At 46.9% G+C, this 17,439-nt stretch overlaps 1 protein-coding gene across 5 annotated transcripts in view; it reads left to right on the forward strand.

Annotated features, from left to right (window-relative positions):
• The window catches only part of LARGE1 (LARGE xylosyl- and glucuronyltransferase 1), a 640,944-nt gene that overhangs the window by 567,689 nt on the left and 55,816 nt on the right, over nt 1-17,439 (forward strand). For all 5 annotated transcript variants that reach the window (XM_032139623.2, XM_032139621.2, XM_032139622.2 and 2 more), the window contains one exon: nt 9,898-10,053. In XM_032139623.2, coding sequence (XP_031995514.1) covers nt 9,898-10,053 — 156 coding nt within the window. The remainder of the gene's footprint in view (nt 1-9,897; nt 10,054-17,439) is intronic.

Raw genomic sequence — 17,439 nt, forward strand, 5'->3', positions numbered from 1 at the left:
CCCTTCTACAGATGAGGGGCTGTCTCTGGGATATTAGGCAACTAGGTGCAGGTTACATAGCAACTAAGTGCAGATCAGAGCTGGAGCTGGGTCTGACTTGTAGGTTTGTCTGCTCCTCCTTTTCTCTCATGTGTCATAATCCCGAAGATGACAAGGAAAAGGACTTGTGAAAATATTGTCCTTCTCTTTGAAAATCCAAACAAGGGGATAACAGCGGGAGCTTAAACTCCTTCAAGAAAAAGTAACAAGCTGTTTGTCCCTTAGACAAAGAAAAGGGGACTATGTTTCTCCATTCCAAATCCCACATTAGTAGAGCTTTTATCATTGATTTACTGTAGACAGACAGAATGTGAGGATTATTGAGAATGTTATCATCATGATTTCCATTCTTGAACCAAAGGGCAGCTACTGAATACTAACTACGTGCCAGGCACTGTGGCACTCCAAAAGAATAATAAGTCAAGTTCCCTGCCAGCCTGGAAATTCATATCCCAATGCTGCCAGGTGCAGGCATGTAAATAAATAATTACAAGAAGCATGCAATGAGTTCTCTAATAGAGCTAACTGCAAGAGCCTGTAGAGCACTGAAGAAGGACCTAGCAATTGCCTAGGATGTTATGTTAGGAATGCTTACAATGAGAATCAGAAAACTCAATTTGCAGTGGCTTAAAATAAAGTAGGGGGTTTGAATTTCTTACCTGAAAACTCTAGAGTAAGCAAACACAGACACTGGCTCATGGGAGAGCAATGTGTTGACCTCTCATGGTCACAAGATGGCTGTCATGGTTCTAGTCATCACATCTCTGTTTACGATAGAAAGATGAGTGAAGTGAGAAGAGGACACTAGCCATATGTGAACCTTTTTATTAGGAAATCGAATACTTCCCTATGTAACTTTTTGGGCATTCCTAGGTCACGTGGCCCCCCCTGGCTGCAAGATAGTCTGGGAAATCAGAGACTTGGATCATCATCATGATTGGCTTGGATCTTGGGTCATGATCCATTCACAGGGGCGGGGGACATTGCAACTACAAACAAAATTAGTGTTCTGTTAGGAAGAATGGGGTGGAGGGGGAGACACGCATGGAGGTGTCAATGTGAGTGTTCAGGAAAAGCTTTGCAGAACATATGCATTTGAGCTCAGCCATGAAGGATGAGCTGGCATTGGTAGAAAAGGAGATAGGAGGCCAGGTGCGGAGGCTCACGCCTGTAATCCCAGCATTTTAGGAGGCCAAGGTGGGTGGATCAACTGACGTCAGGAGTTTGAGACCAGACTGGCCAACATGGCGAAACCTCGTCTCTACTAAAAATACAAAAATTAGCCAGGTGTGGTGGCACATGCCTGTAGTCGCAGCTACTCGGGAGGCTGAGGCGGGAGAATCACTTAAACCTGGGAGGTGGAGATTGCAGTGAGCTGAGATTGCATCATTGCACTCCAGCCTGGGTGACAAGAGTGAGACTCTGTCTCAGAAAAAAAAGAAAAGAAGGAGGAGGAGGAGGGAAGGAAGAGAGAGAGAAGAGAGGAAGGAGGGAAGGAAGAAAAAGAAGGAAGGAAGGAAGGAAGGAAGAGAAAAGAAGGTAGGGCATTATAGAGAGAAAGTAAGGACATTCTAGCAAGGGGGAGAGCATATGGAAAGGCACAGCATCATGACAGACAGGTTTAAGAAATACTAGGAATGCCTTTTAGCCTGGATATAGAGCTGGAATCATAAGTGGGAGGCAGTTTGCATCAGGCCTACCTATCAGGCTAGGTGTTATTCTGTGGATTATAGGAGGTCAGTTGGAGTGTTGAGATGGAGACCCATTTTCTAATGCCTCTTATCCCAGTAACTTGGAAAAGATAAGATCCATGTTCTTATTCACCTGGCCATTTGCACACAGGCTCTGATTTCTTTGCTCTTTCGCACCATTAATTACTTTTATGAACCCTCTGGGGTCTAAGTGCATCAGAAGTGTTGGCTGGACTCTTTCCACAGCCTTGTCCTGGCACTGAGGTCTTGTTTCTGCCTTTGAACTGCTTTCTTCTGTGCCCTTGATGGGTGATAGTTTCTCGTGTCTCCTTTAATCACATTGACTTCTGCTGCCTTCCCAGATGATGTTTAAGTTTCCTGGACAGTAATCCATTTCTGTCAATTTTCTCTGGCTCAGTAGAGGCTAACTCCAAGTCTGCACATATACTCAGCCTTTACAGGCATTTCAGATCCAATCAGATCACACCCATGGGGCCCCTGATGCTTGGCAGCTCCTGCAGCCCACCTGGCATGCAACTTCCATGCTCCCTCTCTCTGCTTCCTGCCAGACTGGAGGCTCCGCCTGTGTATCTGGGAAATCCTAAATCACCCTGCAGCCTTAGTATCCCAAGGGTGGGTATTAGAAGAGGAAAGTAGGTTTCATTTCTGATCCTGTCATGTTTTGTCAATCTCATGTTCATTTAATGATGACAGATATGGGAGAAATAAGGGACACAGAATTCTAATTTTTCTGTCTGCTTGGGTTCAAATCCTGACTCTCCTAATTTCTAGCTATGTAACTTCAGGCAACATGCTAAACTTTTCTCACCTGACAGGTAACATGGTTAGAGCATCACTTGTCTCATGGAGTTGTGTAAAGAGTAAATGAGCTATTAGAAGCAAAGTTTTCAGAGCAGTGCCTGGCATACAGTAAGTGTCTGATATATGTTAGCTGCTAATAATAATTATTACTACTACTTGATAACATGCCTCAGAAAGTGGAACAAGTTATCGTAGATTTTCATCACAATCCTTGTAGATCCACATGCACTTATCAGCTCCTTACAAAAATCTATTTTGGGCGCATTCTTCAGTGTCACTCTGTCTCAGATGTGAAAGCCTGTCAATAAATGTCTACACCACCAGTTTTTGCTGCCCCCAAGCCAGCAACGATGGCTGATTCTTTCCCTCAAGGGACCAGGACAAGACATTCCTTAGTAGTCACCAGCTTGCTGCCCCCAAGCCAGCAATGATGGGTGATTCTTTCCCTCAAGGGACCAAGACGTAACGTTTCTTAGCAGTCACACAAGCACTGGTTAAAAAATATATACGTATCGGCAACACAGATGCTAAGTCAGATTTTCAGAGTGAGAGATGTGGTTTAGTGGAAAGAGCAGTGGCCCAGGAGACAGAAACTGGCCTCTACTTCTACCTCTGCTGTGTGACTCTAGGTAAGTCACTTTCCCACTCTGGGTCTTGGTTTCTTTCCACTTAATGTGACCCTACCCAGGAAAAATCACCAACAGCCTCTTTAAATGCACGTTATCATACTTGTAGTTTAAAATGGACAGTTTTGTGATACCTTCCTCTCTAAGTTGTAAGTTTCAGGAAGAGAGTGTGGTCTCTTGTGTGTATCTCTGCATTCACAGCCCCCAGATCAGTGTCTGGCACAAAATCAGTGCTCATCTTACTATCTGTTGAATGAATAAATGAGATATGATAGAAAGAAAATCATTTCTGAGTGTGATGGTTAATACTGAGTGTCAACTTGATTGGATTGAAGGATACAGAGTATTGCTCCCAGGTGTGTCTGTGAGGGTACTGCCAAAAGAGATTAACATTTGAGTCAGTGGGCTGGAGAAGGCAGATCCACCCTTAATCTGGTGGCCACAATCTAGTCAGCTGCCAGCAAATATAAAGCAGGCAGAAAAATGTGAAAAGGAGAGACTGGCCTAGCCTGCCAGCCCACCTCTTTCTCCCATGCTGGATGCTTCCTGCCCTCAAACATCAGACTCCAAGTTCTTCAGTTTTGGGACTTGGACTGGCTCTCTTTGCTCCTCAGCTTACAGACAGCCTATTGTGGGACCTTGTGATTGTGTAAGTTAAGACTTAATAAACTCCTTTATGTATCTATCCTATTGGTTCCGTCCCTCTAGAGAACCCTGACTAATATACTGAGCAAGACAGATCTGATTTTGTTTTAAGCTTGAGCACGTACTCACTGAGTGACCCTGGGCTAGTCTGAGACTCAGACTCATCCTCTGTAAAATGAAGATAATAATAGAAACCACCGTACCAGGTTGTTTTGATTGAATGTGATCCCACAATCACATTTATGAATTTTGAGGGGGAGCGGGAGACAGTCCATTACATCTAATAAGCTATTCAACCCCCGCAGGAGAGAGTAAGGACAGTAGGGGGCTATTGAGGGAAAGGTGAGAGCTATTTACTTTCCTCTATAATCCCATGATCACATTCAATGTAGAGAAGTAAATAATAGGTATTATGTATTTAATATCCATATATATGTATATGGATACATACAGACATAAAAAACCCTGGCCTGGCCAGACGCAGTGGCTCAAAGTGCTGTAGTCCTAGCAGTTTGGGAGGCTGAAGCAGGAGGATCACTTCAGTTTAGGAGTTTGAGACCAGCCTGGGCAACACTACAAAAAATAAAATTAGCTGGGCATGGTGGTGTGTGCCTGTAGTCCCAGCCACTCAGGAGAAGAATCACTTGAATCTGGGAGATTGAGGCTGCAGTGGGCCCAGATTGCACCACTGTACTCCAGCCTAGGTGATACAGCATAGACCCTGTCTCTAAAACAACAAATAAACAAACAAAAAACACCAGCCTAATGTCTAGCATATAATGGGTATTAAATACATGATGGCTATTTAGGTTGGTGCAAAAAGTACTTGCAGTTTTTGCCATTTTAATGGCAAAAACTGCAAGTACTTTTTGCACCAAACTAAATATTATTTATTTAGATCCTAGCACAAGGTAATGGAGTATTCTATGTCCTGATGATTAAAAACTCAGGTGCAAAATGTAAATCTGAATATACCTTAATAGATTTTTGAATGGGCTTGCCGATCAGAGGGAGCTGGATTGCAAAGCACTCTTCAGAACCCCCTTTGCTTGCCCATGACCTCGCCATCCACTCCCCCATCTTCCTTCTTGTATAACACCAGCACTTGCCTGTAGTAAATACACAAACTAGACAGATGCAGAGCGGGATGAGGCTTGATGAGCTAACAGATGGCTTACGGTGGGTTGTGGGGCACCAGGAGACCTGGGTCCTAGTCCCAACCCTGACTTGGCACAGACTCACCATGTGATGTTGGGCAGACCCATTTCTCTGTAAATTTCACTCTCCTCATCTGTCAAATGCTCAGCCCTTTAGGACTAGATATGATAGTAGTTAAGAATCTCAGGTTTAGGCTTTAGAGCTGGCTTCCAGTCTCAGCGCTGCAACTTACCAGCTGTGAGATATAGGCAAGTCACATACCATCTCCATAAAGTGGACAATGGGATTCGAACGGGCTTGTTTGGAGGATTTAATGAGACCATGTCTCTTAAGTACCTGGCAGATTTGTGCACAATCCATTAAGCCTTGTTTGTGGTCCATAGGCCAGCCCTTCTCTTCACTTAGTTTAAGTTTCTCCCTGTTGAGGAAGCTTAGATTTCCTCAGTCAGATCCACATCCATCAACCTTCCTGCTGGCTCAGCACTTGGCAAGCACCGGCATCATTCGCAAAGACGACACGATCCCCTCACTGGGTGTGAGTGACACCAGCCCACATGCAATTATTTTAATGCATGGCCCAGGATCTTATGCCCAGATCAAATGTGTTCTCAGGGGAGAGTCTTCCCTCTCCTACCCTTCAAAAGGCACAACAAGAAAAGCACATATTGCACACTCATCCGTCCCTGAAATGTAAGCCTCATCGAATAGTTTCATCCCTGCCAGCCGTCTCTACCCTCCCGAATGCTGAGTGCTTGCTTCCTGACTGATGCTGGCAGGAAGGAGAAAGGAGGGCAGAACTCCTCCTTCCCTGCCCCGTCTTTGAGAGGGAAGGAAACCCACCCTTACGGAGCCACTCTAACATGCAAGCACTGAGCTAGGCATTTGTTTAACCCTCTTACCTACTTTGCCAGGCTTCCTGATCCCCACCTTGCACTTGAGGAAACAGGTTCCGAGAAGAGAAACAAGTTGTTCAAGGACACACACAGCTAAGTAAAGAGCATAGCTGGAATTCAGACCTCAGCTGGTCTGAGGTCCGTAGTTCTTACTCTGGCTACTGTATCATTCATTGTTGGTTATGGGAGGTCGTGGGGATGTGGTTTGGACCAAATAGGTTTCCCATAATTCATTGTGCCATGAGAGAGAAAATTGGTCTTCTAGAGCAATATTTATCCAGCCAGCTTCAATGCATATTGCTAATGCACATTCCCAAAACAGAGGACAGAGGGAGCTGGGTCTTCCAGTCCTCTCTTCAGATGGCAGGCTCTGGACCCTGCTGCAGACTCTCATAGATGAAACCCAACCAAAGGAGGGAAGCAGGAAGTGACTGAGCTGTGGACACCCAGTTCCTTCCCTCGGTGTCTTAGTGCAGTCTGGCTGCTTGATGTTTATTTCTCAGTTCTGGAGGCTGGGAAGTCCAAGGTTAGGGCGCCGGCAGATTTGGTGTCTGGTGAGGGCATGCTTTCCAGTTCATAGTTGGCCCCTTTTCCATCTGTCTTCACTTGGTGGAAGCGAGCAAGGGAGCACTTCGGGGTCTCTTTTCTAAGGGTGCTAATCCACTCACGAGGATTCTTCCCTCGTGACCTAATGACTTCTCGAAGATCCCACCTCCTAATGTCATCACCTTGGCGATTAGGCTTTCAACATGTGAATTTTGTGAGGGAATGGGAGACAGTCCATTACATTTGATATACTGTTCAACCCCCACAGGAGGAGAGAGTAAGGGTAGTAGGGGGCTCTTGAGGGAAAGGCTATTTCATTTCCTGTATAGTCAGACAAAGCATGAAACAGAATGTTTTAAAAGCTTGGCTTCTGTCCTCCACAGTGTATAGGAAAGAACGTGGGCTTGGGAATCAAGACATGCTTGTGTTTGAAGCCTAGCTCCCATGTTTACCAGCCAGGGGGCCATAGGCAAGTCACTTCTTCACTGTTTCTTCCTCTTTACCATTGCATGCCTTGCTAGGGTCACTGTGAGGACTAAAAGAAGCCAATGAATGTAAAACTGCTGGTGAAGTGTTCAACCCATGGGTGAGCCCCCCAGGAGAAGGCTCCCAGCCAAGGGCATGAGCAGGGGCCACTCAGTACAGGCTTCCCTTTCCCGTCACAGGTGTCCCATGGAGGGTCTCTGGGGACTGTGCTCAGGTATTCACGCCATTGCACTGGGCTCAACCTTGCCTTGGTGTCTGCCAAGGAGCATTGAGAATATGATCATATATGACCAGGGCCACCTCACAGTGCAGCCCTCTTGGGGTCTTTCCCTGGCTTAGCTGTTTTTGATGGTGTGTGATTTCCCTCACCTGGACTCGACCTGTCCCCTTGGACCCTCTGCCTCCACCCATTATTCAGGGTTCGGCTCATGTGGCTCAGCTGTAAGAGACTATCTGATTGGCCCAGCCATCAGTCTTCTGGGTCCCTGTGTGCTGATCTCAGACACAGTGCAAGCCCAGTGAGTAGTTAAGCAGGTGGACTCTGGAGCCAGGCTTCAGAGGTTCCAGGCCTACTTTTCTGTGACCACAGGCAAATTACAGAGTCTTTTTGTGCCTCTACTTCCCCATCTTTAAAATAGAGTTAATAATCTTGCTGCCCCATAGGCCTGTTATAAGTATTAAATAAACTAATACAAATTATATCTTACTAATCATGGTTATTCTGTAGTAATAATGAATCATTTTTAATACTAACAATGAGTGCCACCAGATAATAATAAATTAAGGTGCTTTCTTAGAACAAATTTTAGTACTATTAAATATTCTAGGCCAGGCATGGTGGCTCACACCCGTAATCCCAGAACTTTGGGAGGCCAAGGCGGGAGGATCACTGGAGCCCAGGAGTTTGAGACCAGCCTGGGCAACATGGCAAAACCCCATCTCTACAAAATACAAAAACTTAGCTGGGCATAGTGGCATGTGCCTGGTCCCAGCTATTCAGAGGGCTGAGGTGGGAGGATCACCTGAGCCCAGGAGGTCGAGGCTGCAGTGAGCCGAGAGTGCACTTTGTTATGACTATGTCATAAACAAATAAATACGTATTTTATAAATATTTTATTGCTTTTCCCAGGTTTCTTTTTCTTGTGCATATCTTGTCTCTCCAATCAAACTGTCTGCAAGGCCTTCTGTCTCGGCTGGAAGTTACAGCAGACTCATAACCATCATCCCAGGCTCTAGTTTTGCATCTCCCATCCTGCCACTTGCATCTTCTTCATTATAAATAGAGTGATCTTTCTGAAACCTAGAGCTAACGGATGTTCCTCCTCCTGAAAATCTGCAGTACCTACAGTCTAAGTGCTGACCATGGGCCTCTCAGGTCCAGGGCATGACCCCACGACGCCATTACCAACATTTTTCTGCCCCTTGTGCGGAAAGACCCCACATCTTTCCGCCCCTTGTGCTCCAGCTAAAGCACTTGAGTTCTCATGTTCCAGATGAGCCACACCACCCCACACAACACATCTTCCCTCTGTCCCAGGCCCTGTCTCCCTCAAGCTCCAGCACAAGCATCTTCTTCTTTGATGCTTCTCTGATCATTCTTCGGCTCTCATTTCTTCTTCTTCTTCTTCTTCTTCTTTTTTTTTTATTTTTTGAGATGGAGTCTCGCTTTGTTGCCTAGGCTAGAGTGCAGTGGTGCAATCTCGGCTCACCGCAACCTCCACCTCCTGGGTTCAGGTGATTCTCTTGCCTCAGCCTCCTGAGTAGCTGGGATTACAAGCAGCTGCCACCATGCCCAGCTAATTTTTATATTTTTGGTGGAGACAGGGTTTCACCATGTTGGTCAGGCTGGTCTTGAACTCCTGACCTCAGGTGATCTGCCCACCTCAGCCTCCCAAAGTGCTGGCATTACAGGCATGAGCCACCACACCCGGCCTCTCATTTCTTCTTGATCGTCTCTCCATTATCACATTCAAATTACCTGTTTGTGGACACTTTTCCCCAACTGACCATGAGTGTGCCAAGGGAGGGACCTAGTGTCCCATGTCTCTGGCTGCTTCCCAGCCCTCTATACTCTAGGCACTCAGTAGTCAGAACCAGCATCTATTGAGCACTTACCATGTGCTAGGCATTATTTACATGTTTTGTAGGCGTGAACTTGTTTATTTTTCAAAAAAGCTGAGACAGTGTATCATTCAACATCCTGGCTGGAGGCAGAAACCACAGCAATTATTTGAACAGAGAATGTAATCTTTAAAAATAGTTATGAGGCATGAAGTGTTCACTTGGTACAGGAAACACTACCCTAGAGCTGAAGAAATAGGAGGAGGAGGTAGGAATGATTAAAACCCGGGGCCAGGACCCAGACCTCTAGGATGGCGTCACCAGCCGATTCCAGAGGCAGCACCACTGGGCCGAGAAGTAGGGACAACGAAGCATGTTCTAAGTGTGGGGAAAACTGCAGAATGGATTTAGCTGCTGCTAAAGGAAGGAGGTGCCACTGCTGGGCTGAAAAAATGGGACTAGGGTGATGCCCACAGGGACAGGAAGCAACAGGAGGAGCAAGCGCCTTTCTCCCCTTCCAGACCCTTCATGGCCCAGTCATGCTCCCTCTGGGTGGCACCTACAGACAGCAGGTGGCCAAGCAGAATTAGGGTTTGCAGAGTCGTGGCCTAAGATCACATCTTAGGGCGGAGAGATGACAATGTAATAATTGGCACAGATTATTCCCATTTCACAGATGAGGAAACTGAAGCACAGAGATTCAGTCACTTGTGTGAGATTAAAGGACTACCTAAAGCAGAGTCAGGGTTTGATCCCAGGTGACCTGGCCCCAGAGCCCTTATCCTTAACCATCTGCTAAAATGTTGAATGAGTGAACGAGCAGACCCTCAAATAATGCTTAGCCCAGTGCTGAGCTGTGGCTTCCTACAGGTGTGAGGGACCCCCGCCCCACACCCGCCATACCTGACCACTTCCTTATCTCCCTGCCAGGTCATTCACTGGAACTCCCCCAAGAAGCTCCGGGTGAAGAACAAGCATGTGGAGTTTTTTCGCAACCTCTACCTGACCTTCCTGGAGTATGACGGCAATCTTCTGAGGCGGGAACTGTTTGGCTGCCCCAGTGAGGCTGATGTCAACAGTGAAAACGTAAGTGGCTCGCAAGGCTGGACAGGGAAGGGGCGGCGTCTCTGCTCCTCCATCAAGGACCTCCCCCATGCCAGGCTCTACGTCAGGCTCATGGCAGGACCTAGATGAACACAATGCCCAGGGTCCACCGTCTAGTCGGGGAGAGAGGTACACCAGCGGGTCTTTTGCATGCTCATCACTGTGGATGCAGACATGGTATGTTTGGTCCAGACGAGGTGAAGTCAGAAGTGAGTTTCCAAGCAGAGGAAACAGAATGAACAAAACCACCAGTGAAAGGAAAGATCAAGTGTCTCTCATAGCCAGGAAACGCCAGCGTTTTTGTGGACGTGATACCCACATGGGAGACCCAGGATTCAGTGTAGTCAGTGCATGGGGAAACACAAAAAGAGCTTTTCACGAGTAACTGGCTCCTTTAGGGTAAGCATGGGTGAAGACAGTGTTAGGTAGGTACTAAGTCACCGCTATAGCTACAGTCTACTATAGCTATTCCTGTTTCTCTGTTTCTTCACCACTTATAATTTGTTCATAGGCTGTATCTCATTTGATGTTCCTAGAAACCCACTTTTTTTTTTTTTTTTTTTTTGACAGAGTTTCACTCTGTCACCCAGGCTGCAGTGCAGTATGATCTCGGCTCTCTGCCTCCCAGGTTCAAGCGATTCTCCTGCCTCAGCCTCCCAAGTAGTTGGGATTACAGGCATGCACCACCACGCCCAGCTAATTTTTTGTATTTTTAGTAGAGACGGGGTTTCACTGTGTTAGCCAGGATGGTCTCAATCTCCTGACCTCGTGATCCACCTGCCTCGGCCTCCCAAAGTGCTGGGATTACAGTTGTGAGCCACCACGCCCAGCCGAAACCCACTTTTTAGAGTTGAGTAAATGGAGGCACAGAGAGATTAGGCAGGTTGCCCATGGTCCCACAGGAAACAAGGAGCAACGTTGAGACTGGTTGTGAGTTCTTAGGATATAGAGAAGAGGCACTTTAACAGAAAAAGCAGGGCATGGGGAGTCAGGCTGACCTGGGTTTGGCTTTAATTCCTTCTAGTTACTACCTGTGTGATCTCAGATAAATGACTCAACCTCTGTGCTTCATTTTCTTCATCTGTCAAATGGGGAATAAAAACTTCTGTGGGGCCAGGCACGGTGGCCCACGCCTGTAATCTCAGCATTTTGGGAGACTGAGGCAGGTGGATCACCTGAGGTCAGGAGTTCGAAACCAGCCTGGCTAACATGGTGAAACCCGTCTCTACTAGAAATGCAAAAATTAGCTGGGCGTGGTGGCAGGCACCTATAATTCCAGCTACTCGGGAGGCTGCGGTAGGAGAATTGCTTGAATCCGGCAGGCGGAGGTTGCAGTGAGCTGAGATCATGCCACCGCACTCCAGCCTGGGCAACAAAGTTAGACCCTGTCTCAAAAACAACAACAACAACAAACTTACATCGATGTTTTGAGAGTAGCTGAAAAGTTGCATGCAAAGCACCTAGCTTGGTGTTGGCCCTGTGTTAGATGCATAGTCAATATTTGCACTCTGCTCTTTCCTTGACCCTTAGTATTAGACACAAAAGTACCTGGTTCATTCCTTTAGGCAGCAAACATTTACTGAGGACCTTCTACTTATTCAGCACACTCAGTATTCATAGGTGAAAAAGGACTTTGGTTCCTGATCTCATGATATTTATATTCTGGTAGAGGAGACACAGTTAATAACTAAACTCTCAGAAAACAATGATCAGCCAGTGGCAACCGCTACATAGCAAAGTATTAGTGAGTAGCTCCGTTGGCTTAAGGATTTCTATGAGGAGGTGACATTTAGTCTAAAACCTAAATGACATGAACGAGCCTCCCACAGAAGAGCAAAGGGAGCACGTTCCAGGTAGAGGAAGTAGCTGGTGCATAGGCCCTGAGGCAGGACAGGTTCAGGGTGTGGAACACGAGGATGGCCAGTGTGCCCAGGTGCTGGTGGGGAGGGAGGGCTCAGGTAGGCAGGAGCCAGATTGGTAAGAGGTTGTATGTTGGGTTTCAGATTCAGAATTTTGATTTATTGTTGTTGTTGTTGCTGTTTTTATAGTTATTTTTTATAGTTATTTTGGATGTAGTGAGAATTCTTTTAGGCTCCCAATGGCAGGGAAGGACACCTATGGAAGGACCAGAGGCATGTACTCGCCTGGGCTTTTATCAGGATGACCCTGGTCACAGTGCACCCCTGCTCTCTGTGACTGAGTCCCCAAGTCACAGTGGATCGCCACTGGCTCTGGCCCTTCTCCCCATCACCCTAGAGGTCTTCTCAGCATCTGCCCCCCTTCGCATCTGGTGATAAAGGAAAGAAATCCATTAAGCAATCGAACTCTTTCAGATTCTGGGAAGCACTTAGAGGCTCAACAAACACTGTTCTTTCAGTTGTTCCTTCAGTTCTCTTTGCTCACATCAGTATTTGTCATCATCAAGATTTGAGTGCCCATTCGGCACATTTTTCCAAACGTTAAATGGAAACTGTTCTTGTACCTCGTTTATTTCCCCCCTCCGTGGAGAAGGCTCCCATAAAAAGCCTTGCAGGATGAAGCCGTCAGTTAATCATCTGTATCAGTGCGTTTCCGTGCCATGCTGCTGCTCAGTGTCATAAGAAATGAGACTCCTTTTATGAGTGACTCACCAGCTTTTCCTACCATCTCCTTCCCCTGGGGGGGATCGTCGAGGTGAGGAAGTCATCGGTGGTCTTTCTCGGAATCCGTGACCATATTTATTTGCTCAGGAAGAATGCGTGAATGCTGGCCATCTGCCAGGAGCCATTAGATCACGGGGGTTGAACTTAGAGACTGAGCCCGCCCCTGTATGTAAGTGGCCTGCCGCTTAACAACTCAGAGATGCCAACAGGAAGGGCCGTCCAGGCCCAGGAGGCCCATGAATGAGAGAGCAGCCTTTTCTAAGCAGTCACCATGGCTGTCATACCAGTCTCTCTCTCCTCTCTCCCTTGACCACTGTGCATGGGCCACATCCACCTCCTTTCTGTGCCTTCTACATTCCGGGCTCACTATAGGGCCTTCGTGCTTACTATTCCCACTGGCGGGAACACCCTGACCCTCTGTGTTTAAATGTCTCAGCTGTGACATCACAGAAACTTTCCAATCCCCTACCCCCACACAGAGTAACCCATTAAGTCACTGTCTATGACATGCCCTGTTTCTTTTTTGGTGGTTTTTTTTTGTTTTTTGTTTGTTTGTTTGAGACAAAGTCTTGCTCTGTCGCCAGGCTAGAGTGCAGTGGCACGATCTCAGCTCACTGTAACCTCCGCCTCTCCGGTTTAAGCAATTCTCCTGCTTCAGCTTCCTGAGTAGCCAGGGCTACAGGTGCACGCCACCATGCCCAGCTAATTTTTGTATTTTTAGTAGACACAGGGTTTCACCATGTTGGCCAGGATGGTCTTGATCTCTTTCATGATCCACCTACCTCGGCCTCCCAAAGTGCTGGAATTACAGGCATGAGCCACTGAGCCCGGCTTTTTTTTTTTTTTTGAGACAGAATCTTGCACTGTCGCCCCAGCTGGAGTGCAGTGCCACGATCTCGGCTCACGGCAACCTCCGCCTCCCAGATTCAAGCAATTCTCCTTGGCTCAGCCTCCCAAGTAGCTGGGATCAGAGGTGCCTGCCACCATGCCCGGCTAACCTTTTTTGTGTTTTTAGTAGAGACAGGGTTTCACTGTGTTGGCCAGGCTGGTCTCAAACTCCTGACCTCAGGTGATCTACCCGCCTCAGCCTCCCAAAGTGCTGGGATTACAGGCATGAGCCACTGCACCCAGCCCCTGTTTTCTTTGTGTCAGAGCATCTACTCCTGTTTACAATTACCTGGTTCACATGTTCGTTTCCTACGTTTTTTCATAAATGTAATACCAAAACATAAGACTCTTAAAGACTTTGTACTGTTCACCCCTGAGGTTCTCCGTCCTAGCACAGGATAGAACCAAGCACATAATAAGCCCCTAATAAATATTTATTGAGTGAATGTCCTAAGTAAATTTAAGAAGTAAGAATGAAGTACCACCAGGTAAAGGGAAGAGCAGATGAAGAAGTGAACTGTTAAAAGAGAACATGCTGGAAGTTTGTGTACCAGAGCACAGGCATGTTGGGGGCATGGCTAGGAACAAAGCTGACCAGGAGGTGCCCTGACTGTGCTGAGAAGCTTGGAGTTTCTCCTCAGGGCAGTGAGGAGCCACCAAAGGGTTTTAGTGATGGGCAGATTTATATTAGAGAACAATCACTCAAGGTAGAGGATGAAATGAAAAAGACAAAACTGGAGGGACCACTTAAAGGACATTGCCCCGGCTGGGCGTGGTGGCTCACACCTGTAATCCCAGCACTTTGTGAGGCTGAGGCAGGCAGATCATGAGGTCAGGAGATCGAGACCATGCTGGCTAACACGGTGAAACCCCATCTCTCTAAAAATGCAAAAAAATAGCCAGGTGTGGTGGCGGGCACCTGTAGTCCCAGCTACTCAGGAGGCTGAGGCAGGAAAATGGCATGAACCCGGGAGGCGGAGCTTGCAGTGAGCCGAGAGCACGCCACAGCACTCCAGCCTGGGCAACAGAGCGAGACTCCGTCTAAACAAATAAGGACATTGCCCCATTCCCGGCAAAAACATGATGGATGGGACTCTGATCTAGGACTGTAGCAGTGGGAATGGAGAGAGCAGATGGATTGTTTCGTGGGTGCTAAGAACACGGGAGCAGGTGCAGCTAGACTCAAACGTCAAGACAAGCAGGTTCCTGTGCCCTGCTCCAGCCCCGTTCCTCTGCTGGCTGGGGCTGGGGCTGGGGCTGGAGCTGGGGCAAAGAGAGAGTCTTTAAACATTGCACTCCTGAACCACTGCTCTGTAGGGAGTTTACCACCTGGTCCTCCACAGCATGTCAAGTGTTATCTGCAGACACAACCAGAGGGAAAGGGTATGATCTTGGATCCAACCCAAAGCCGATGCTCCCAGCTCTGTGGGAAGAGGTCATTAGAGCTGTGATAAGTGCACAGATGGTGGTGAGTCTGAAAGAAACCAAGTCAGGAACCTCTTCTTTGGACTTGAGATCCTAGATGGGAGCAGGCTCTGATGGCAGTATCTAAGTGACTTACGACTCCTTTCATCCACTGTATTAGTCCATTTTCATGCTGCTGATAAAGACATACTCGAGACTGGGTAATTTATGAAGGAAAGAGGTTTAATTGACTCACAGTTCCACACAGCTGGGGAGGCCTTACAATCCTGGCGGAAGAGCAAGGGACGTCTTACACAGTGGCAGGCAAGAGAAAGAATGAGAACCAAGGGAAAGGGGTTTTCCCTTATAAAACCATCAGATCTCATGAGACTTATTCACTACCATGAGAACAGTGTGGGGGGAACCTGCCCCCGTGATTCAGTTAACTCCCACTGGGTCCCTCCCCCAACATGTAGGAATTATGGGAGCTACAATTGAAGATGAGATTTGGGTGGGGACACAGCCAAACCATATTATCCACCCAGTTGATCATTCACTTAGTCGCCAGACACAGGGCTAGTGTTCCAGCAGGCAGCATTGCAGATTGAAGCTCGGCTCTTGCATTGACTGTTGAGTGAGGGATACAGACAAGCAGAGGATTATTAAGTGGTATGATTAGTGCCAGAATAGTGGTAGTGCTTTGAGAGCACACGGGAAGGGCATTTTACACAACTAGGGAGAGAAGGTGCATCAAGGAAGACTTCCTGGAGGAGGTGAAATTTAAAGGATGAATAAGTAGGAGTGAAGGAGTCTGAAGGGTAAACTTAGTGGGAGGGAGGGAGGGAGGGAGGGAGCAGCATGAGCACTGGAGACCAGGAGCGAACACAAGCATGATCACTCAAGGACCTGCTGGGAGCTCAGATTCAAGTGAAGGCAGTGAGAGAACTATAAAAATGGCTGCACAGGCCAGGCGCGGTGGCTCATGCCGGTAATCCCAGCACTTTGGGAGGCCGAGGCGGGCGGATCACCTGAGGTCAGGAGTTCAAGACCAGCCTAGCTAACGCGGTGAAACCCCGTCTCTACTAAAAGTACAAAAATTAGCTGAGCATGGTGGCGTGTGTCTGTAATCCCAGCTACTTGGGAGGCTGAGACAGGAGAATCGCCTGAACCTGGGAGGCGGAGGATGCAGTGAGCCGAAATCATGTCATTGCACTCCAGCCTGGGCAACAAGAGCAAGACTCTGTCAAAAAAAGAAAGAAAGAAAGAAAGAAAGAAAGAAAGAAAGAAAGAAAGAAAGAAAGAGAGAGAGAGAGAGAGAGAGAGAGAGAAAGAAAGAGAAAGAAAGCTGCACAAATTAATTTTTGCATTATTTTAATTTTTTTCACTGGGAAATTGATAATGACAATAAGAGTATGAGCTCTCTGGTAATCTGAATCGCTCATTTAATAGACACATGACCTCAGATAAGTCACCTAAATGCTGTGAGCCTCAGGTTTACCATCTGAGAAATGGGTACATGACACCATTGCCATGGGGTTTTATGGACAATTGAAGGCCAAAAAAGAAGGACTTGGCACCAGGAACGCAGTGTGCCCTGGAATGAGTTTCTTCACAGACCCCAATGCCTGACCTGTGTGATCATAATCCACTGTTCCACACATGGGCTTCAGGTTTTATTAGCAACTCGGGTAAAAAGACCTAGCAGAGAAGGGAACCTGTAGAGTCTCTGAGAAATCTGTCTGTAAAGCATGTGAGGGGGTGTCACATTTGCTGTAGGTCAAACAATCCCAAGTATCCCCTCCAATTCAGAAATTCAGGGTAGGAAGAAGAGGCCATTTGGTTTACCTTGCTGCCAAAATAAAAATAAAAATAGATACATCTAGTCAGGGATGCAATTCTTCATCAGGTAGCCAAGATGTGAGGGGCAGAGCCCCATTTCAGAGCCACTGGTTGGGCTACTTGCTCTAGGACAAGACAGTTTGATTTGCAAGAGAACAGGCTCCCCCAGTACTATGGAATGACAGTAGCTAATTGGCCACAGCCACTTGTCTCCCATAGTTTGGGCATCTCTCCCTGGAACTTGTAAATTCTTTATGTAGTGCGGTAAGCATTTGGTATGCATTGGTTATTATGAGTTGATTGATTGACATAGGGATGGAGGTTAGAATTCTATACCTTAGCATTTCTCTGCCTTTTCCTCAGCAACCCAGCCCCTCAAGAATATCCAAGAAATGGCAGGGTGCAGTAGCTTATGCCTGTAATCCTAGCACTTTTGGAGGCAGAGGCACAAGGATTGTTTGAGCCCAGAAGTTCAAGGTTGAAGTGAGCTATGATGGATCCACTATACTCCAGCCTGTGTGATGGAGTGAAACTCAGTCCCTAAAATTAAATTAAATTTAATTTAATTTAACTTAATTTAATTTAATTTATAAAA

Source organism: Hylobates moloch, unplaced genomic scaffold (genome assembly GCF_009828535.3).
Source record: "Hylobates moloch isolate HMO894 unplaced genomic scaffold, HMol_V3 SCAFFOLD_19, whole genome shotgun sequence".
In the NCBI taxonomy this organism is placed as follows: Eukaryota; Metazoa; Chordata; class Mammalia; order Primates; family Hylobatidae; genus Hylobates; species Hylobates moloch.